Genomic DNA, 23,909 nt, shown 5'->3' on the forward strand with positions numbered 1-23,909 from the left:
ATGCCCGCACATGCATGCATGCATACTACATAACATGCAAAAAAAACAAAAAGTCTTAAGAATTAGGAGATAAACTTTCAGTACTGCAGTGCCCCACATGGCCGAGGTTAAGCAAGAAGTGGCAACGGAGGACTTCCTTCACCCTAACATGGTACTGTCTTACCTGCCTCTGGGAACCAGGAGAATACACTGAAATACTAACAGGGAAGCACTCTTTGGGAAGCATCCAAGAATCTTAAGTTACCGCTACCTAGCAATGCAACGTTTTCTTCAGTCAGGCAGCCATTTCTGGCAAGAGAGCCACTGGAGAGGAAGAAATCGCCCGTTTGGATATTTATGGCATTTGGCTCATATTCTTAGTCGCTGGTGTCTGCTTCTGGCTCTTCAGCTAAGGTTCCATCCCTCCAGCATCAGGATATAAATGGAAAATGAAAATTGCTCTGAAGGCAAAAGTTTTCTCAGCCCATGAGCGAGTGGGTTTTATGTGGAAGGTTGTGTGCTGTTCTTAAGGCTAATTGGGCTGGGAGAGCTGTCCCTGAAGGACCTACCCAGTTCCATGTCTGTCTGGCAAATGCTTGCTGCAGGGCTCACCCTGTGGTTAACTCGCAGTCCTGAGTACTCTGGGGAAGAAAAAGATGGCTTCCCTCTGGCTCAAAAAGCCAGCATTATTCTATGAGAAAGAACCCTATAGGTTTCTTTACAAACTCCTCCTCCTACACCTTGTAAAAAAATCAATCACTTGAGGGAGAAGCATTGTATGGATAGAGTGCCCTACAAGTCCAGCCATCTGGTGTATAAATCCTACAGTAGCCCCCATGGAGGGAGGAAGGTAGCATCCTTCCACTGCCAAGACAAATGTGGAGCTAGAGCCACAGCCACAGACTGCCAAGATCTCCTGGCACTGAAGCCAGGGCCTTTCCACACTTCCTCACAGCGGGGAAGAAAGCACAGTACCCCCTGACAGAGACATCTCTGTCATTTCTGACCCTCCTTGGGTGCTCAGGGCTTGTTCTAGCTATGACCATGTTAGACTTTCCCGTCCTTTCCTACAACAGCAGAGAACCTAGTTGCCACGTTCAAGAAGAAATTCCTCATTGTGGGATTTTACAAGAGGCATGTAAGGGAACCCCCTCCCACCATGAGCCCCAGAGAGAGCCCTTGTCCAGCAAAGCACACAGGTGTGCCTGTGCCAAGGGACAGGTCAGACTGAACCTAGTTAAACAGTCCCACGGCTGCTGTGCTAGGGTTCTCTGGGCTGCAACTCACCCCACCAAAATCCATGACTCTGGTCCCATGGTGACTCTAGCTGATCTCACCCCCATGCTGGCAAATCTTCAGAGGAATGGGGGGGAGGGGCAAAGAAAAGTTCCACCTGCTGCTGAGGGATGGTATCTCTCTTGAGGAGAGCGCCAGGCCTGGGTGGAGACCATGCCAGGAAAACCAGCTCCCCACAGGAAAAGACTAAATCAGGGAGTCCAGGGCCTGCATGACCCAAAGCTATTCCTGTTATAAAGGAGTATGTACTGTGGAGCCTCCTCTGCTAAAACTGCTGGTTCTTTTTATTTATATCCTATATATTACATTTTTATTTATATCCTATATATTACATTTTTATTTATATCCTATATATTACATTTTTATTTATATCCTATATATTACATTTTTATTTATATCCTATATATTACATCTTTATTTATATCCTATATATTACATTTTTTTCTTACTTATAGCTGGTACTTTCCTGTTTGGCAGAAAACTTTTTTTTTCCTTCTCAACCACTTTAAACACTCATCTCAATTGAGTGAATCTCTTAAGCCTAAGTAATTGCACAGATAAACCGTTGCTTCAACTGACCAGTCCCACAAACTAATTTTCTTTAACGGCTGGATCAGAGAGATGATTACTATATTTGTGAGTTAGCCAACAAGCAGCGAGGGACTGTTATAAAGTGTGTTTTAGGGTCCAATGAGATCGCTCGGCGGTTAAGGGCATAGACTGCTCTGTGGGAAGACCTGAGTTAGCGTGCTAGCATCCATGCTGGGTGGCTCACACTTGCCTGGAACTCACATCCTGGAGGATCCGATGCCCTCCTCTGACTTCCTTAGACATCCGCACATGGGGAACATATTCACACAGGCATGCAGACATGAAGCAAAAGCCTTTGAAAAGCACTGTAAGTCTCTCCTCAAAAACTTGGTTGGGGTTTAAAAGCCAGTCATGGATGGAGAGCCGCCGGGCCCTGACTCACAAGCCTTCCAGCTGACGAAGGACAGGAAACTGATACAGACTTAGGACGGAGTATTACGCAACACCAAAAAAGCAAGAAGGGCAGAGACATGCTACGACAGGGATAGGAGTCACCGTGCTAAGAGACTTTAAAGGCTGTCTATCATATCGTCTGTTTATATGAAATGTGTGGAGCAGAAAATATCCATCGCAGGCTGGCGTGGTGTAATCCTAGGACTCTGGAAGCCGAGGTGGAAGAATGGGAGGTTTGAGATCAGCCTGGGCTGCACAGCAAAACCATCTCAGAAAGCCAAAAAGAGGAAAGAGACCATTTAATCACAATGTGGATTACAGGTACCCAGGTGTATCGGCCATTTCCAGGAGACACTTTTACATCACTCTTTTCCAAACTCTGGCTCTTGTCTTCCCACCCCCTCAGCCACCATTTTTTTTTTTGAGACAGTGTCTTATTGTATAGCCAGTCTGGAACTTGCTGTGTAGACCGCCCTGTCCTGGAACGCAAGAGAGATCAGCCTGTCTCTGCCTCTTGAGGACTAGAATTAAAACAATGTTCCACCACACCCAGTGCCCTAAAACCTTCTACATAGATGCTACCTACATAGAGACATGCAAACACCTCTACAATGTCACACATCCTTTGAGAGTTTCTAAAACTTCTGTCTCACCAGTTTGTGGACTCGGTAAATGCTAATCATGTATGTGTGGAACATGCTTTACCAGGCTAGCACTTCAGTGTTGACCTCAGGTAACATGTCTGGATGTCATGCCCTCCGACTGCTTAGCCAACTCTCATTTTCTCAATGGGTCTCCCATCCTTCTCTCTGGTCCAGCTCTCTCACGCTCCGTCCTCTGAGGGCTCCCTGGAACTGCAGCCTTTTACCCTCTGACCTTGCCCCACCCCGTCCTGTGCCCAGCCCAGAGGGAAAGTTGTAGAGAGGCCTCCTGCACCACCAGCTGGGGCTTTTCTCAGCCTTGTGCTGAGAGCCCAGCTGGGAAAGGGGACAATATCAGAGGACCTTTCCCAGAAATATCTTCTTGATACTACTGCAAGGCCGTGCTTGGATGAAGTCCTCATCTGTAGAATGGGACCGACCGACCCACCTAAAGCTTGCAGCCAGATACCCAATAAATCCACACGCGAAACACCGTTTATCAGCTTTAGCGTAATGTTCTTATTCTCTGCTCCCATTTAGCCAGTATCAACCCATTACCACTACCCACTCTTGGCCCGGATGACAATTTAATAGATAATATAGACCTCCTAGATGGCTGCATGCCTTCTAGAGTTTTTCACAGTTCTGGGTTAAATAGCCCATGGCTCAGCAGGCACATCACATCTGGTTTGTATATCTCAACCAAGCCGGGGAAGCATGGTGCTTTACTTAGTTGGACCCACACAAGAAAGAGATGTGAAGTTTACGGTATATATTCACCATGGAGAAAAGCTCACACGACCCAACTAATTACCAGGGCTGTGGGGAGGGGACAAGAGCACTGGCCCTCGGGGACCCACTACTAAATTGAGGAGTCTCGGGATTTGCAGCAATGAGGATCCCAGCCTGTGGCAGGGACACTGCACACTAGGTCCTGTGCAGAGGCACAGACAAGAACCAGACACCCAGACGATGCCAGCAGCTGCTTGACGCCTCTTGAGGCAAGAAATGTGCTGCCAGACAAGGAAGAATAGCCTGGCGTACTGACGGTGGCCACGGCTCCGAAGGGAGATCACCGGAGGCTGCTGGCCCCAGGGCCTGTCACCGAGGTCCCAGGTACAGGGAACCAGGAGCTTGAGCGCTGGCACACACAGGATGATAGGTTTCCGTGGGGCGCCTTCTCACAGCAAACGTTTCATACAAACTGAGCTGTGGCAAAAAAGGCTAAAGGAAGGCCACCAGCTGCCAGGAACACAGCCACCTTACAAGGGACACACCACCCAACCGCTTTAAAGATGGAGCTGTCAGGAGTCGCTGTGTAGACAGGGAGGTTTGATCCAACACCTCGTCGTGGAGAAGTAGGTTAAGTATTTCAGAGAACAGCAGCATTCTGACTTCCTATGTCTTTACATAGACTTTAGGTGAAAATTATAGTGCCCATGGATGTCCCCAACATTAATGAAATAATGTTAGTGTGTGTGTGTGTGTGTGTGTGTGTGAATTCATGCTTAAAAGAGAAATTAATCAAGATGAATAATAAAACGTAATAGTGATTATAGTATTTTCTTTCATCTGCATTTTCTACACAATACCTATTTACTATGTGTTACCTGAGCCCGAGTCACTGAAGTCTAAACTGGACGTTCTCAGCTAGGCCTCAATGACTCAATGACCACACCCCTTCCAGAAGGCGGCCGCTCTGGCTCCACAGGCGGTTACTAAGGTTAAGGCACCAGAACCCAGGCTTTGCCTTTCAGAGCAGCAGTGGGGCTTGCTGACAGGGACCTAGGAACTGGCTCCTTGCTGAGGAAGTAAGGTCCTTCTGAAGAAAGGCTCCTTCTCTCTCCCTGAGAGGAGGCTCGCATCCTATAACCACAAGCCTCCCATGCCCGTTCTGTCCATGCCTGGGGCAGGGAGGCACCTGCTTTGATGGGGACACCCCGGCATGAAGCACTGGGACCCCATAATCATAACCTCGACCAGCCATCTACAACCAACCTGTAAGTGTATACCACCTAAGAGGAGTGGCAGAAAACAAACATGGATCACACACGGCTCGATGTGGCTCTGTGACCAACACAGCGAAGACCAGCACCGAGGGACTGGCATTACACAAAATAACACTGGTACGGCAGACCTGGGTTCAAGCTCCAGCCTTTTTACTCAGTATAGCCTGGGAACGTTATTTAACTCCCACGGGCCTCAGTCTGCGGTCTCTGGAACGGAAAGAAAGATAACTCATGAGGTAGTTTGCTCTTAGGGGCTCAAATGCATCGGTACTCTGCTCACAGGGTCCTTGAAACAAGACCGGGCACAGCTGGATTCCGCGTGGCCAACAGTGATCATTGTAACACACTTCTATTATTTTGCTGCAGGCCCACCAGGAACCCTTAGCTGGCACCTCACTATGAGGAAGCCTGAGGAAACCTCACCACTCAAACGCCCATTTTACAGATGAGGGACCCAGTGCTTTGAGCCGAGTTCCCACAGTCTCCAGCGGCAGGGAGTGGCGTGTCTCCAAGTCACTGGCTTCCCAGCCAACACCCCACCATAAGTTCATCATCTGAGGTCATGTCCAGACTGGAGGCTGACTCACTCTCCTGACACAGATCCCGAAGTGTCCCCTCTCCAAAGTTAGAATATAATGCCTCCAGTAGGCATGCTCAACGTTTCCTTTCTTAACCAGCTAACTACCCACAAACCCGAAGAGACTCTTCCCTATGGAGTCGTCCATGCTCTGCAAAACAGAACCAGAGTGAGTCCAGTAAGTTGCCAAGTGTTACTGTATGTGAGCAGTGTAGGCCCCGTCTCATCTCGGCCTGAGGCCCATGGCTGGCAGGGGCTCTAAGCAGCAGGTCAAGTTCTATTGGAGTCAGCTCTGAATGTTTCAGGCCAGGTCGGGTCGCATTTGCCCCCAAGGAGCACTTATATAAAGGCTCCTTGACCCCATTCACCTGAGCTACTTTTAACAAGACAGCCTTCTCTACTCCCACAGTGTGGTGAACTCCCCCCCAGAACTCATGCCTCCTCAGAGGCTCAGAATGTGGCCTTATTTGGAAATAAGATCTCTCTGCAGATGAAATTGGCCAAGGGCGTTGAGATTTGGGTTGAGCAGGAAGTACAATGACTAGTGTCCTGTAAGAAGAGGACAGAGAGGGGCGTTCAAGAAAGAAGACCGCACAGATATAGACAGAAGCAGAGAATGGAAGATGCAGCTATGGGGCATCGAGGACTACTGGGAGCCGCCAGGGCTAGAGGCACAGTATCTTCCTTGAAGCCATTCAGGGGCCCAGCTGACACCTGACTTCAGAATTTTGTCATTCTTGGGGACAATAAAATTGTGTTACTTTGAGCTGCCAAGTCTGGGGTTATCTGCAACCGCAGCCTTGGGGGCCTTCTTAAAGTTGCCTCTGCTCAGCAGAATCATTGAGTGCCTAGTTCCACACTGGGTGTTGGTCTGGGCACAGCCCTTTGTCTAAATCTTAAGTTTGGAGCACACACACACACGCACACATGTGCACACACACCATCCCAAACTTCTAAGAATAACACACCCTAAATTTGGCTCAGAGTCGGCCTGCTCCACCAGCTCCCGGCCTCGAAGTTTTCTTGTGGTTTGGGTTAAGATTTCTTTGTTTTCTGGCATCAGTCAACTGCAACGTGAATCAGCTCGCCCAGTGTGGCCGCTTGACCAAGGGAGAGCTGCTCAGACTCACCTGAGCCACCGTGGCATCCTGAGGCTGCTAGAAATGAGGAACTCTTCTTCTTGCTGGTCGGGCAGGACACCCTTCCCTGGGAGACCCAAGCTTTATGCTAAGGGTATCTTTCTCCCCGGCTCTCTTTGCAGCTGCTTCTTACTGGGTTCAGCTCTAATTTTACCCTGGCTCCTTTAAACATTCCTCCAAGAGTGTTTGTCCTTAATAAATTGAACCATAAGACTATTCTGCCACCATAAGCCTTCCCGGACTGTGTTGGGGGAATAACTACGATGGTTCTCCATTTTTGAGTGGCCAACTCTAAACGATGCCAGTCAGCATGGGGACATCAGAGCCACAGATGGACAGAAATACACTCCCACCCTGTCTTTGCTGTATGGATTTTTGACATTCCATATTGGAGACAGAGCCTTGGGCTCAGTCTCTGGCGCTGTCCTCGTTTATTTTTTTTGTCTATTTGACACAAGCTAGAGTCATCTGGGACAAAGGAACCTTAAACTGAGAAAACGCCTCCATCAAATTGCCTGTTGAAAATCTGCAGGGCATTTTCTTAATTAATGATTGATGTGGGAGGGCCCAGCCCACTATGGGCGGTGTCACCCGTGGGCAGAAAGTCCTGAGTGGTACAGAAAAGCAGGCTGAGCAAGTCATGGGAAGCAAGCCCGTAGGCAGTGCTCCTCCACGGCCTCTGCATCAGCCCCTGCGTCCTGGTTCCTGCCCAGTCTTCCCTTCATGACAGAAGTAAACCCTTTTCTCCTTTTGGTCACGGTGATTTATCACAGCCATTGAAGGCACACTCAGACAAGCACCAAGCCAAAAGAGCAAAAAGTATGACATATAATAAGAATAGAAGTACTCTCTCTCTCCTTTTAGGATGCTTGCTTGCTAGAGGTGTGGGGCAAAGTGGTTTCTTCTGGTCTTTCTGGTGTTGGCATTTCCCCATGACAGATTTCCTCCTATGCTAAGGATGCCTGCTGGCTCCTTACTCACACTTTCTACAGTTCTGTGGTTACAGGAAGCTACCACAGCAGGCACTGTGGAAGATTATAGTGGTGTTAAGAAAAAAAACGTGGGGGAGTCACAGAGTGGGGGCAGTAAAGTAGATGCAGTGACGGGAGAGGGGAGGGGGCACAGAACAGGGGAGGCAGACGCCAAGCAGGGACTGGCAAGTTTCAGTCAGAGTTGAGCAGCAGATGTGGCCTGAAGCAGGCAGGCAAGATAGGCAGGGCTAATGCCGAGGCTAAAGGTAGGAGTGTTCAGAACCAGTAAGTAGAGGGAGGCCAGATGGTAAGGACAGTTTGGGGTTTTCCCAGGGCCATTGGGTAGTTACTGTGGTACAAAAACCTATCTCCTTCTTGTCTGTGTCTGTGTCTGTGTCTGTGTCTGTGTCTGTGTCTGTGTCTGTGTCTGTGTCTGTGTCTGTGTCTGTGTCTGTGTCTGTATGTGTCTCTGTCTCTCTGTCTCTGTCTCTCTCTGTGTGTCTCTCTCTGTCTCTCTCTCTGTCTCTCTCTCTGTCTCTCTGTGTCTCTCTCTGTGTCTCTCTCTGTGTCTCTCTCTGTGTCTCTCTCTGTCTCTCTCTCTGTCTCTCTCTCTGTCTCTGTCTCTCTCTGTCTCTCTGTCTCTCTGTCTCTCTCTCTCTCTCTCTCTCTCTCTCTCTCTGTCTCTCTCTCTCTCTCCCAACTTCAAACTCTTGTCTGCCTCATCTCTCCAGCCCTCAGTCTGGTCTCCTTCAGGAAGCATGCATTCTCTGGGGCGACCAACCAACACCTCCCATTCACAGCTAGCTCAGAGCACCTTCCCACACAGAGCTCAGAGCAATCTTTCCACTGACCACTTGAGCAATCAAGTCCTTTCCTTGGTCTACGTTAAGAGATACTGGTCAGTCATATGAAGGATGAAGACTCCAGCCTGGGCCTCCAGCAGTCTGCACAAACTACAAAGCTGAGGGCAAAACTTCTAGGGTGAATGCTTGACCCTTGAGTGTGTTATTTAACTCCATGCACCTGAGACTCGGTATTTCTGTCTCTAGAATGGGTCCATCACTGGCCACAAGGCCAGATGCCTTAGGAGTTAACAAATGTCCAATGCCTAGCACAGAGCCTCACACAGCATCACACACACACACACACACACACACACACACACACGTGAGTGTCCCTCCTGGTGTTACCATCTGGGATAAGAGCTGAGCCTGTGAGGAAAGTGGGAAGAGGCAGCCCAGAGGAGCAGCTGGCGGCTGGTGGGTGGTGGGAGGTGTGATGTGAATGTTGGCAGTTTTTGTCAGTTTGTCTACACAGTCCCTAAATTTTCCCGCAGCTAAGAGCCCAGAGCAGGAATGCTGGTGCCTGCCAAGGGGGACTCGGTGTGGGCAAGGGCAAATGCAGCAATTTGGCGGGGCTGTGGGAGCCTCGGCATCTGAGTACCACGCAGCAGCCCCATCAACATGCTAAACTGTGCTCTCAAGACTGCCTCATCCCGTCTCTTAGCAACCAGCCTATTTGGAGGAATGTGGAGTGCTTCGGGGACACCGGACACCGCCTTGGAAGCATGTGCAAGACAGGAAGCGCCCCCAAATAACGCCTCCAACCCCTTGCACTCCCACGGCCTGCCACCTTATGCTGGTTACCATCTCCTGGGACGAGGGGGCCAGCTTAGAAGCCCTCCACAGCGGAGTTCGGCTACCAAACAGGTCTGTAGGCAGCTTCCAGGGCCAAGTTCATACAGGAAAGTCCTGCTTACACTGTTGGCCTCTGGACAAGAGCCCAGGTACCATCTGTTGTCCTCCAACAATCTGAGTGGCTGACATGGAACCAAAAGACACCCAGCAGAGGGCTCAGGCTCTCCATACGCAGGCCTAGGGCCAGGCAGAAAGGTTCCCAACCATACACGGAGCGCCCTGACAAAAGCCCAGATGGGCATTCGAGGAAGTTCCAGGGTCGAGACACCCGCTGGACTCATTCTTTCTCCACTCTGAAGATATATCATTTTACCTTCTCAGCAATTTATTTTGGGGGTTATTAAAGGATCCCACCAGGGCCGAGGCTTTTCGGCACGGCCAGCTGATTCCAGACACACGTCATTAATACTAACATTTTCTCGGCGCGATTGCATACCCCCATTTCAAACAAATTACTCAATTACGGCTAAGAAGGTGATGCATTCGACTTCCTGGGATTTGGTGCCCGTGGCTTTGGTCTTGACTGCGCTCCCCTAATTTCCCTCCAATTAGGTAAAGATCCCGAGGTACCCCTGTGAGGATCAGCTGGGAGGTTGCTGTGGAGACCGGAGGACCGTTCCTCCTATTGCCAGATCCATCAGTGACTGAGAAGGGAACTGGCAAAGTTTCCAGTCTCCCCCTGGGAGGAGCGCTCGCTCATTGCCAACGGCAGAGACAATAGGTCTGTTGGATGGGAAAGGATACAGATTTAATAAGCTTCCGGGTCTCCTCAGCTTCCCAAGAGCAGCTGCACCTAGAGGAGTGCCAGGCAGTGACACTTTCCTTCCCTGTCCCTGGGGTTGCGTGGGGGTAGGGAGTCGGAGGGGTGCAGGCCTTGGCTCTGATGTCATAACCGGCCAATCCACTCAGTGTGGGCCACGCTTTCTCAGTAACTGGCCAAAGGGACCATCAGAGTGGTGGCATCTGAGGGTGAAGCCACCGATGCCAAGAAGCCCAGGAGATGTGGATTTTTATTTTCCGAAAAATTCAAAGTGAATCGCGGCTCCCTCTTGCTTTTCATACTTGGTTGGCTCTCTCGAGGAAGTGCCAAGCACAACATGAGGTGCTGCTCCAAGCTTCTCTCCCAGGGTCTTCTCAACCCCTTTCCCTAAATAAATACTCTGCACTTGGAAAGGTCAAACGCTCACACCTCCCATCTGTCCACACGATATTTGTTCTCCACTTGGATTTCCTTCCTAACTTCTCCCAGCCTGGCATCAGCTGAACTCAGGTTCAGCCCAGGAGCCCCTGGTCAACCAGTATCTTAACCAACCCCCACAACCCAGAAATCTTCTCTCTCCGTCTCTACTCCCCTTCCTCCCTCCTCTGGAAGGCTCATCAGCACTTTCCATAATTTAGAGTGTGGAACGGTTCATGTGTCTGTCCCCAGCCCCAGAGTGGCTGAACCACGCAAGGTGAGGGAGGGACATTTTCAAAGAAACAGCTGAGGGACTTGACATGGGAACAGAGGTGATGGAGAAGGATCTTCTTGGTGTCAAGCTGTAAACACTCAAGAGTTGTTAAGCAATTAATGAATGGAGCTGGGGTGGTGGTTCAGAGCTCTAAGAGTACTGACCTGGCTTTTCCAGAGAAATGGTGTTAATTCCCAGCGCCTACATGGCAGCCCCAAACCATCTGTGACTCCATTCCCAGGGACTGACGCCCTCTTCTAGGACCAGGTACGCATGTGGTACGCAGATATACATGCACATCAAACACCCATGCACACGAAATAAACTCATTTTTTTTAAATGGATTGAAAGCAGTACCGCCCCCATGGTTCCCGGAGGAGGGGCGTGGGGAGCAGCTACATTGACTGCTTATCAGTTCCTCCCTCCTCCCTCCATTTTAAACCAAGCACGTCTAGTATCGTGGAGTAAAGGTCAGCTCACTAACAACATCTCCAAAAGGCATCCTTTTATTTCTCTAAATATTTATTTATTATATATGAGTACACTGCCGCTGTCTTCAGACACACCAGAAGAGGGCATCTGATCTCATTACAGATGGTTGTGAGTCACCATGTGGTTGCTGGGGTTCGAACTCAGGACCTTTGGAAGAGCAGTCGGTGCTCTTAACCACTGAGTCACCTCTCCAGCCCTCGAAGAGGCATCCTTATAATTGCATCATCACGTTTAGCTTTCTGGGGTGATGCTTTAAAACTAACTGGGGCTGGGGAGGGGGCTACTAAACCCTTCAACTCATCAGAGCTGAACTGAGAAACTCATCCAGAGAAGAACTGAACACCAAGCTATCTCAAGAAGGTGAGTACCACCCACAGCAGTCATTCTACCGTCCTGCCATCCACTGCCCAATGTCCAGTAGTCGCTCAGTGCTTAAGAGTTTCTGGCCAGGGGCTCCTCAGCCCTCGCCCATCTACCCTATCCTTCAAACCCGCCCCACTACAACCTTCCCAGAAGTAAAGCATGTCCCTCTGTCCTGGAATGGTACAGGGGTCTGCCCAGTAGCCTCTCCAAAAGCCTCGGGTGGGCTTTTGCTGGTGCTCACCATTGCAAACCCTGACCCCCACCCCCAGGTTTTCCTATCATAATGCGTGTGTCCGTGAGGATATCCAGAGATGTGCAGCTGGATGGTGTGGCCACCCCAGAATCTGAGCCCTCAGGCACGGTTTTCCTCTCATCCTCAGTCACCTTTCAGAGCCCTCAGTGTCAGAAACACAGTGTGACACACATGCCGTTGACTCTAGTGTCATCCCTGTTACAGCATTACGCTTTGGTTGAGCTGCATGGCGAGACTCAGTCTCAACGACAAATAATCACAGTAACGTGTGGTTCTGGGAGGAAGGAAGGCCTCTAAATAACCAACCTGTGTTACCTAACGCATTAAGACTCACAAACATGAACGGTAAAATGGCGTGCATTCCTAAGCATGTACGACGCAGAGGCTAACCCTGTCAAGTGCCGGGTGCACATCCTCAACTCCGGATCTTCGTGTGATCCAGGAAGGGGAGGTGCTGCTAAGGCTGCGCTCTGTGGTAGTGGAAGTGAAGCAGCTGCCCTCCAACCTCCTTGGTCCTGAATCCAAAATCTTGATTCTAAGGGAACTAGAGATGGATACCACGTCACTCCCTCTAAGTGCACCGGGAAGCGTGCTGGCTCTGACCCAGAGGGACAGGAAGGGTGTAGAACTGTGGGAGAATTTTCAGAACAGCCTAACCGTGTAGAAAACGCTGACTGACAAAAGTCGCTGGCCACTCTCAGACACTGTACGGCAGGGCAAAGGGGGCCATCTTCCCATCCCCACACGCCCATCCCAAGGGTTGGTACAAAGGTTGATTTTCCTTCTCTGCATTCACCCACATTTTCTGCATTTTCAGTTTGGAAAGTAGTATGATCATCCACACTGTGACTCTGGCCAAGGCTTCATCTTAAGTTTCGAGTAGTGGGCACTGTGTCTAAGGTGTACAGGTGCCCCTGAAACTATTCTCCATGGGCCTCTGAATCCATCACCCTCAATATGCATAAAAAGGAGAGGGTACTTGCCTAGCATGTGAGGGCCCTGAACCCAATCCTCAGTTCTCAGAAAAAATGGGGTGTGCAGACAAAGCTGGAGAGATGGTTCAGTCAGTGAAGTGCTTCTGAAGTAAGCAAGAGGAGCGACCTCGGGTCTGGTCTCTGGTGTGTGTTTGCCATCTCAGGGCAGGGAGGTAGAGTCAGGAGGATCCCTGATGCTCACTGAGAGACCCTGACTCAAAAAGAGCAGTGGAGACCTGACATTGACCTCTGCCTCCACATGCATCCACCCACACACGTGCACACAAAAATGAACACACACAAATGCACTCAATAAATAAATCAATTTTAAAAGGAGGCCAAGGCCCGGAGAGATTGCTTTTCCCACAGCTGGATTCTAGCCCAAACATCTGGTCCAAAGGCCACACCATGCCCACCTTTCTGTTACAATCCGTGGGCTGGTGGATACGTGCTTTGAAGGGACACTGAGTAGAGCCCTTCACCCTGCCTGATGTCTTGAACACATAAAGTTATTTTTCCTCCATGTCTGGTTGTATGGCTTTTTTTTACACATTTCTTTTCTGCCCACTGTTAATGTGCTGGAACAAGCTAAAAATACAATGTATATAAAAATAATGCCATCCGCAGGCCTGTCTGCTCTGGTATAGAAACTTCCCTATTAGGACAAACCAAAGGATGCACATTTGCAGCCGCCAGGGAAGGGACGCACGCTAGAGAAGGCCAGAGAAGGCAACAGAGAAAGCTACCATGGTTTGCAGAGTGAGCCGACAGCCACAGAGTTAGCCCGCTCACAGGCTGAGTGTGAGGGAGGAGGGAGGGGGAAGAAGAGGACGTCTGACTGTCACACCGAGAAGCAGAAGGGACCAGCCTGAATCTGCCTGTAAAACAGAGCAAGACCTCACGTCCATGCCCTCGTGACCCAAGGGCTTCATATCCACAGAGGCTCTGATCCGAGCTGCCCTTCCAAGTGAGACGTCGGACATTTATGTCGACCGTGATGGCCAGCCTAATGTTGTCAGAGTTAAACTCGTTTAAACCAGTTTAACGGACGCAGCTCTCCAGAGGGCGGCTGGCAAAGCTGGAAGCGTTGGCCAGAAAATAGCTCAAAATAAATGATCTTAATGCCTCAGTGGCCATTTTCTTCCTGCGTTTCCCTCTTGGCTCTTCTGTTCCTCCCTTCTCTCTTCCCTTTCGTCGTCCTCCCTTCTCTTCCCTCCCCCATCCCCTCTTCTTTTTTCTAACTGTATTGAGACTCCGCAGTCGGCCATGGCTAGACTGTGTCCCCAGAGTTCCCAAGTTGGAAGCCGAGTCCTCAGTGTGGCAATGCCTTTTAGAGTTGGGGACTGTGTCCTGTGACCACACCTTTTAGAGTTGGGGACTGTGTCCTGTGACTACGTGGCCTGTCCCTGAGGGTGTGGGAGAGATGCTCTGGCAGGGATGGACCTTATGACAGTGGGTTGTTGTAAAAGTGTGAGTCCCATCTCAGGCTCCTCGAGCATGTTCCCGCCATGACGCCAGCCTCCTGTTATGACACGGCCGCCAAGCAGACCCTTACCAGAGCCACTGCTGTGCTTCTGAATCTCCAGAACTCCTTTCTTTACACAGCCAGCCTGGTGTGTTTCATAATAGCAACAGAAAACAGGCAAATGCAGAGTCTACTGTGACATCTGTTTGGACTTGTTTCCCCTTGATTAAAACCCTTGCTAATAAAAACTCCTGAGCTTAGAACAGCATATGGGCAGCCTACCTGATCTCAGAAGTGCCAAGGCAGAAGTGAATGAAGGTTTGTGTCCTAAGGAATAGCACAGGGCAGGTGGGTCCCCGGGCCCTGCCACCCACCGGCTGCATGGGCCTCAGTGATCTCCCAGCCAAATGCCAGTGTTCTGCTTTGTATGGGAGGTTTTTCTGGTGCAGAACCTGCCTAATGGAGGTGCCATCTAGTTTAAAAGAGACCACAGGAAGTGCTTTGGACAGGGCATTAAGCTCCTAACAGACAGATGACTACAAAACTACTTTAAAAAAAATGTGTGTGGGCATGCACATGTTTGTGTATTATGAATTACACTTGTGTGTAGGTGTGCGTGTTTGTGTATATGTATATTGTACTTGCATATACATGTGTTTGTGTGCATACGTGTGTACTTGTCAGTGTATGTGAACTATGCTTGTGTGTGTACATGTGTGCACATGTAGGTATGTTTGTGAGTATGTATATTGCATTTCTGTGTTTATGTGTGTGCTTCTATGTGTCCATATACATATATATATGTATATATATATATATATATATATGACCATGCATGTGCACATACACACACACACACACACACAGAGTATATGTATATTTGTGTATATTTGTACAAGTGTGCACATGCATGCAGAGGCCAGAGGACTTCAGGTGGCATCCTTAGGAATGCCTTTGTGATAGGAACGTCCTTTGTGGCAGGGTCTCTCTTTGGCCTGGAGCCCACCTATTAGGCTAGGCTAGCTGATCAGTGAGCCCTGAGGACCTACCTCTCTCTGCTTTCTCAGCAGTGGAATCCTGAACCATTGTGCCCAGCCTTCCTCCAGGGGTTCCATGAGATCAGAGCCCTCTGCTTGCCGGGGATGCACCTTACTGTCCGTCTGTCCAACCTGAAACTGTTCAGTCTAGGGAGCACACGTGTTTGTCCAAACAATGGCTGTCAGCCACTAACAATCGATCCCCATTCCAGGACACAGATCCCTTCTTGCTGATAGGACACGAGCTCAGGTTCAATGCCCAGGACTTGAAGAGGTGACTCTAGTCCCAGGCACAGAGGCAAGCCCTCTTTCTTTGACACCTGATTTAAAACAATAGAAAGGCCAAGTTTCCGGGCTCTCTGCCAATGGGCGAGGCAGACTGCTTTCCTGCCGGCCCCCGATTCTCAGGGCAGAACACAGAACTTGGGGAAAATGCAAAGCGACATGCCATCTGCTTGGCTTCTGGACAGTGTAATTAGCTGAGAAGTGCCTTTACATCTTCGTAGGACTGCATTAAGTCGGGATTAATTAATTGCTGTGTTAATGGGAAGCACCTTTAGCGCTCCAATGACATAATCAGATGCAATTAGAAGCACAGAAAGGAGCCCTTTATAATTAATGACGTCTTCACTTCCTGAAACATGTAATCCTTCTGTCCTCAATTCCAAAGAGGTTTGCAGACAGAAGGCACTAAATATAGATCCGGAACCAATGTTTAAATCACTTTAAAACTCGCCTTTCCATAAGAGTAGTGAACCCAGAACAAAAGCTCACTTCAGTTTCTAGGATTCTGAGCCCTTTTGTCCGTCGGGTTAAACAGTCAGCAAGCATAGGTTCAAACAGTAATGGCCAATAATTACGGGTCTGATATATTTAACCTACACCGAACGAAGCTTGCCCTACCAAGCATACTAACTTGAATTAACTCATGCCAATTGTCCTTGCTCTGATTCACCTTTAAAAAACACTCTAGGAGCTGGGGAGACAGCTTAATGGTTAAGAGCACTGGCTGCTCTTCCAGAAGACCCAGTTCAATTCCCAGCTCCCACATGGCAGCTCACAACTGCTGCAATTCCAGTCTTAGGAGGGCCACCGCCATCTTCTGGCCTCCATGGGTACTGCATGCATGTTACACATACATATGCAAGTGAAACACCCATATACATTATATATATACATTATATATATATACATATACATGTGTGTGTTTTATGTATGTATATATGATATGTATATGTATAAATAGTTATATAATTATATAGTTATATAGTTGTAGCACTCTGTCCCTCACCTCCATGATGAAAAAATGAGACTGGCTTTGCTTCTAATTCGGGAAGTTAATAACAAGCCAAATGTCACGCACCAAGCACAGATCTAAGGACTTAGCATGCAGAAGCTCAGCGAATCCTCCCAGAGACCCTGACTGTAGAACTGCTGTTTTCTGTTTCACAAACAGGGATGCCGAGGTACCAGATCCCTCACAGCAGTACTGTGTCCGGGGCCGAAAGTATAACTCAGTATTAGAGAGCTTGCCCAGCATGCACAAGGCCCCAGAACATAATACCCAGCACTCAGGGGATGAATGTGGTCCCCCAAATTACCATTTCCCTGGAAAGGCCTCTCTGACTGAACTCTTGACCAGAAAGAAAGACAGACTTTTAGACTGTAATTATTTTTTGATTGTTTGTTTTGTTTCTTGTTTTTTTGTTTTTTTGTTTTGTTTTGTTTTGTTTTTTTCTCAGTGTAGCCCTGGCTGTCCTGGAACTCACTCTGCAGACCAGGCTGACCTTGAACTCAGAGATTCACCTGCCTCTGCCTTCCCAGTGCTAGGATTAAAGGCGTCCACCACCATGCCCCAGCTCAGACTGTAATTCTTATTGTCTCCAGAGGCAGTTGACATCTTAGACCTGCGGGCAGCCCGATGCCCACCTTCACCAAATGACATATGAAAGGAAGGGGGAGGGAGGATACAAGAACTGAGCCCGAGGAACATACCAAGGGTTCCCTCAGAATTCAAGCTATAGATCGCCAACCTTATCTCGTGTTCTCTGCGAGTCGTTTGTACACATGTTCACGCGCTGGCACGTGCACAGAGAAGCCAGGGGACAACCTCAGTCAGCATTCACCAGGTTCCCCATGTCAGCCTTTTCGTGAAACAGAGTCTCTACCTGGCCCAGGGCTTGGCAATTAGGCAAGGCTGACTGGCCAGTGAGTCCCCGGGATCCTCCTGTCTCCACTTGTCTGGCTCCGGGGTACCAAGCGTATTCCACCACACCCTGCCTTTGTCGTGGGTTCCAGAGATTAAGTTCACTAACCGTGCTGCCTCCTAGTCACTACTTCTGTTTTCTGATTGGATGCACAGCACAAGCACATCTGGCCTCCTCAATGAACTAAGACAGGAGGCCCCTCCCTCCCCCTCCCCCGCACAGGCCGCCAAGGCTTGCTTTACCTTGTCGTAATAGTATCTCAGAGCCCTGCTCAGCTTGTCGTAGTTCATGTTTGTCTTGTTCTTGCGGAGGCCCCACAGTTTGGCCACTTCTTCAGCCTTGAGGAGTTTGAACTCGCCATCGTTAGACGTCCAGCAGATGAGGTGCTCATGTTTCTGGTCCAGCAGCAAGTGCAAAAGGAACTGCCACAGGGTGATTGCACTCTCCATACCTGGGAGGGGGGGCAGGAGGCAGGCAGGTCAGAGCTCGGGTCTGCAGGCCAGGGGCTGTGTGGGGCTCTGCTCCATGGCTCTGTTCCACAGAGCATAAGACAGAGAGAGGACTTTCCTCCCCCCATCCCAACAGACTACCAAGTCACACACAGGCTTTCTGGTCGCAAGTTTACAAGCAGCTTCGATCCAGGAACGTGATGGCAGTGCCCTGGAGTCCTGAAACTCCCTAATCACAAACCCGCAGAGACCTCCCTGTGCTGGGAGCTACTGGAATAAACTGACTAAAGGAATGGCTAGCTTCCTCTATTCCCGCCCATCACATCAACTGCATCTAGCCATCACTTGCTGGAATGTGGCCATGAGCATCTGCTAGGGCTAAGTGAAGTCACGCAGGGGCCTGGGGTCATGAAGCCATAACCCCCCCTTGGTTGAACTGTCCTTTCACCCTACCCAGCCAGCCTTGCATTGCAGGGAGGGGAACTCAGTTATTCTTTGCACTGTCAATGTTCTCAGGTCCCAGGACAGTGTTTGCATAAAGCAGACATCCAGTCAGTAGATGCTGGTTAAACAATCAGTTGTTGCCAACTGAAGGAAGAGACGGTCAATTTCCCAGGCACTTGTGTAGTCGCCCAAGCCCCACGGTCTCAAGCACACTGACAGGAAGTGTTTTTCCCAACCAGGAGAGGAAATCCCATAAAACAATGCTATCTTTCTCCTTTGCCTGTAGCACAAACTCTGCTATTCCTTCCTCCTAACATAGTACTCGCTACTTTTTAGAGTCCAGTGGACTCCCGCTTTTTCATATGAAAGCAGGTCAAGTGGGATCGCTGGACTGTCATGATCTGAATTTTGATCGCTTGAATATATTTGGAAGAAATTACCCCTTTGTTCTATTACACTTATTTATTGCGTGTGTGTGTGTGTGTGTGTGTGTGTGTGTGTGTGTGTGCACCCATACAAAACATGGCTTGTGTGTGAAAGTCGGAGGACAACTTGTAAGCGGTCCATTTTCTTCCACTGAGTCCTGGGGATTGAACTCAGGTAGTCAGGCTTGCTGGCAGGCACCTTTACACCCGCCGAGCTAGCTTGCTAGCCTTACCCGTTGATTTTACTAATGCCCGTGTAATTAGGAAATGCCTTCCTCCAGGTTAGCTGGTGAGAGCCAATACTGCAGGTGTTTTGATCTGGGCAAATACATGGAGCTGAGAATTGGATGCCGAGTCTGGGAGGCTCAGCAAAGATCTGAAGGAGGGGTTTAGGGGGGTCTACCTCAAGACACGCAAAAGTCAAGCCGTGAGGTGGAGACAAGGATGACAGGATGAGGAAACTCCATCTATAGCAAGGAGACATTGGGGTCTGTTTGGGATAGCCCAGGGTGACGACAATAAGGACAGTGAGGAAGATGCCTGGAAGACAGAATAGTGGCCATGAGGAGTTTTCTACAGTGAGTCCCCCTCAGTGCCTGTTTTCATGGCTTTGCATTGAACAGCTTCTAGGTGTCCTAGGAGCCAGAGCAAGTCAGGCAATTCCCTTCTGATAGACCTCAAACTGCCTGACATCTTTCTGTGTCTTCAGGCAGGTCCTACAGGACAGGAGAATTGCTCAGCGGCGAGCGCTTGGCCAGCATGGGCCCTGGGTTCCACCACAGCACCACAGGAAGCAGCTTTGGGATCCTGTCAGCAATACCTCCAGACCCCCCTCACACTCCCCCCAAGCCCCATTGCAGTATGAAAACCCCCAGTCACCCCTAAGGAGCATTCATTCCTGCTTCCTCACAGGCCCAGCCAGAAGAATCCTATTGTTTCTCTGAGCACCGTGGGTGCCACCCAGTGTCTGTTACAGAAGGTCCAGACTAAGAATGCGCTACAAATCTCCACGGGGTGTTTTATTTATAACTCTTTAAACGGGGTATCCATAAAGACCCTTCACCACAGCGGTCACTGGGTCTGTGAGAGTCAGCCCCGTTGCTGCTGACTTCAAACCACACCAGCAACTCTTGAGCTCTGAGAAGGACTCCTGGCAGGACGTGCAAGCCTTATGGCTCCAGTTCCTAATGAGCCCAAATAAGCCACACACGGTTCAAATTCACGGGTGTCTGCAGCCAAACCTTCTGGCAACGAGTTTTTAAAATATCTTTGAAACTTAGTGGTCACTCAGAGGAGCCTTCCTGGAGAGGCAGAGAGATGCCAGCCAGTTTGGGGTTCTGCAGAGAGGGAAGTGCTCAGCCTGCCTCTCTCGTCCTGGCTTTACTCCTTTAAGGGGCCAGGCAGCCAGCAGCACACTGAGATGGGTCCCTATAACCCTCAACACACTGAGAGTTGGGCTTAGTCAGTGAAATACTGGCTTTGAAGTGATGAGATACATAAAACTGACCTGAATTTTCTCAAAGCCTGGCACAGAAGTAAAATAAATGCCATCGTGAGCCAAGGATTCTCAGGACCATTTGTTACATAGCATCAACACAGCAAAAGCTAACTGCTACAACATCACACATATTTGTTCCTTCCTTCACCAGGATGCCCTTGGGAGCTCCAGGAGGTATGAAAGGGCAGAAAGGGAACAGGCCTTTGGTGGGGATGGGACACTCAGCTTCAGGGACTCCTACATTTCTGGAACATCCTGAAGCAGAAAGAATGGACCCACAGAGGGCCAAGGATAAGGACCTCAAAGTCACCCAACAACTCTTAGGACAGAGGCCAGTCTGTGAGGTGGCAAGCAGCAGCATGGATCACTCAGAGTTGCTGAGAGCAACCATGCTCCCCGGAGGTGACTAAGGGCTCAGGCTTCACGTGTGGAAAGCATCCACCCATCACAAACCTGCTCTCCTTCCGAGCTCGCGCCAGCCGCTGCTTCGCCCTACTCGACGCCCCAGTTTTGATGACTGACTCACACAAAGTTCCACTTTGGGTTGGAAGCCCAAGCCACACATTACTCAGTGGTGAATATCAGACATGGTTCTCTTTTAGCCAGCTCACAGTCCCACGGTAGAAACCATCCTGTAGGAGGGGTGTGTCACAGAAGCATAAGGCGGTTCTGACCGCCCCCCTCCCAGCCCCTACATCCACATCAAGTGATATTACATGGAGCCACAGAGCCAAGACCAGGCTCAGGTGGGCCACTCCAGGAGGACACTACACTTGTGCCCTCCCCTCAAGGGCACAAGCTAGGTTTCTTTGACTCCATTTCTACTGTTCCTTTAATTATGGCCGCATCAAATGTTGTAACTTGTAGTTGTTTTCATATACAACCATCCAGCAGGTCACCCCACCTCCACCCCTAATATCTGTCAATACCAGTCATTTAGAATGTCCAGCAAGAGAAAAAGTAATGACTTATGTACCTGGAGGTGTGTTCTAAGAACTGTGACTGCTGTACTTAACTGTTTACTGTGGGATTCACCAGGAGGAAGAAGTCACGAAAGCCTTACAACCTGGGCAGGCTGTGGGCTCCCTTAGGGGAGCAACTGTTTGTACAGATACATTGTATCTATGAGACTGTCGCTGTCTTGGTAGCAGAGCTGGCTTTAAGTTACAGTGTGTCATCAGCTGACATTCATTTGGCTCGTTGCCCAGACGTGCTAGCTTCCAATGACTAGAACTCTTGAAAGCAATGCTAGAAATGTGATAAATGCACTGACATCCGTCCCCAGGTAGTCTGGGCTTTTAAATGCTCCTCCCCACCCCACTTTGGGTTTTGTTGGTTCAGGATGTATCCGCACGCACAAAGGGTACCCATCAAATCAGGATGGTGGGTAGTTTCCTCTCTTTGTTTTTGGAGCCTCAAACTTCTGTCTTTCAGAGCTCTGTAAGACAGACAATAGACTACTGTGAAGTATATGTTCCTAGGTCAGAACTTGCTCCTCCAGTTGTATACATTGGCCTCTGCCCCTTTCATCCAACCCTCCCACCCTCCCAGCCCCGAGCAACGACTACAAAGTCACTTTTTAAAGCTTCCACATATTGAAGAGAACACACAACACATTTGTTATTGTTTGTCTGATCGCTAATGAGAACATGCTTCTCTTGCCCTGCCCAGGATATATGGGATTTGATCAGGTATTTTAATGCCATCTTTTAAAAGATTATTATGAGGGGAGGAGCATGTGCACATGGTAGCACAAGAGCGCATGAATGGAAGTCAGGGGAAAGCTACACGTAGTCGCTTCTCAGGGATGAAGCGGGTTCCCAGACTTGCCCGCAAGCACATCGTCTGCTGGACTGTCTCACCAGGTTGAGTCTCCTCAGACTATAAATGTTTATGTACCGAATGTACGAATGTTGCTGATTTGCTTGTACACAGTACCCAAGTATCAAAACATCACATCACACCTCATAAATACATACGATTACCATGTCAATTAAATGATTAAAATAAAATAAAATGGCTTATTGGATCTGAAAAACCTCCTTTAAAGAGGCAGGAAGAAAACTGATGACTGGCCAAGTTGACAGCCTTCTTTTTTTTTTTTTTTTTTTAAATTACACGTTTTACTATCATCTTTCTTCCAAGCAAAAGGCAAAGCTGGGTACTAAAGGCTCAGGCCAGGCAGCTCCTGACAGGTGAGACGGAATTCAGAAGCAAAAGCCGATGTTCTCTCCGCCTGTTCAGATTAACAGCTAGCTTCACACGTGGCATATGATGTTTGCCGAAACCTGTCCACCTCTCACAAAACAAGACAAGACAGGGCCAGCAAGACAGCGAGGCCCTTTCCTCAACAGCCTGGCATCCTGACTTCTATCCCCAAGATCCACATAGTGAAAGGAGAGAATCAAGTCCAACAAATGACCCTCTGGTCGCCACATGTACGCCATAAGATGTGTTCCCAGATACATACGTGCCCGTGGGGGTGGGGGGGAGAGCAAGAATAAGTAAATGTAATAAAAAGAAAAAAGAAATAAATTAAAAGCTGCGATGCTCAGTACATCAATGTAGGCTCTTTTAAATAAGATGTATATAATATATACTATACAGTATTATATATTATATTATATATTATATTATATATAATATATATTATATATTATATTATATTATATATTATGCTATAACTAACTGGAAACATCAATCTCTCCATTCTCTTGCTCTTGATTCCTTTGCTTTGCTTTCTTCTCTCCTCTCCTTCCTCTCTCTCTCTCTCTCTCTCTCTCTCTCTCTCTCTCTCTCATGCCAAGATGCTGTCTAGCTACTTGGAAAACATCAGTAAACAAAAAGACGTATGTCCGTATTGAGCTCACATGTCAGCAGAAGAGACAGGCTGTGAACAACAAAACACATGATGAATTAGGCACAGTGTGTTGAAAGATGGGGGTTATGGAGAGTCATTAAAGCTGGACGAGGGGCTGGGGGAGCAGGATGTGCATGCAGATCCAGGGCAGGGGTCCAGGGGTCAGAGAAGGCCTTGCTAAGACGGTGATAATGAAAACATTTCTTTGTTTAAAAATGGAGTTTTTGAACAAGGATTAAAAACCACAGTTGCCAGAGGGATATAAAATGAACACAGGTCAAAGATATTCTTCTCTTATTAAGTCTATTGTCTACTCACTTTGTCTATTAAGACAAAGGAACTAGGTAGGTTTTATAATGGCAGCAAAAGTCTTAATAATGGGGCATTTACAGATGAGGAATAATGAAACAAATAGGCAAACAGAGGCAAAAAAACAAAATGAGGGTGGGAGAGAAAAAAAGAAGCATTGTAAGACGGGCTGGGTATCTATGGACAAGAATTATTTCACAGCCAGAACCTAAATAACGAACAAAGCTGTAAAAAGCTTTCATAAAAATCAGAATTCTAACAGCCACAGGGGTCTTCTCCAGATCCTAGATGCCGCCCGACTTTACCTGAGCAGGGTTCTTTTCTATACGTTTAAGGAATACCCATGCACACTGAGAGGGCTACTCGGCAAGCGAGAAGATTCTGGGCCA

General features: G+C 48.8%; 1 protein-coding gene across 4 annotated transcripts in view; it reads right to left on the reverse strand.

Moving 5' to 3' along the window:
* Elk3 (ETS transcription factor ELK3) overlaps positions 1 to 23,909 on the reverse strand; it is a 62,477-nt gene that overhangs the window by 17,504 nt on the left and 21,064 nt on the right. For all 4 annotated transcript variants that reach the window (NR_199610.1, NM_001108743.2, NM_001439746.1 and 1 more), the window contains 1 exon segment: positions 17,778 to 17,986. Coding sequence is in view for 3 of the 4 variants with exons in the window: in NM_001108743.2 (NP_001102213.1) it covers positions 17,778 to 17,984 (207 nt within the window). In the remaining variant the exon portion in view is untranslated.

The sequence above is a fragment of the Rattus norvegicus genome, chromosome 7 (genome assembly GCF_021556685.1).
Source record: "Rattus norvegicus strain SHRSP/BbbUtx chromosome 7, alternate assembly SHRSP_T2T, whole genome shotgun sequence".
NCBI classification, from domain to species: Eukaryota; Metazoa; Chordata; class Mammalia; order Rodentia; family Muridae; genus Rattus; species Rattus norvegicus.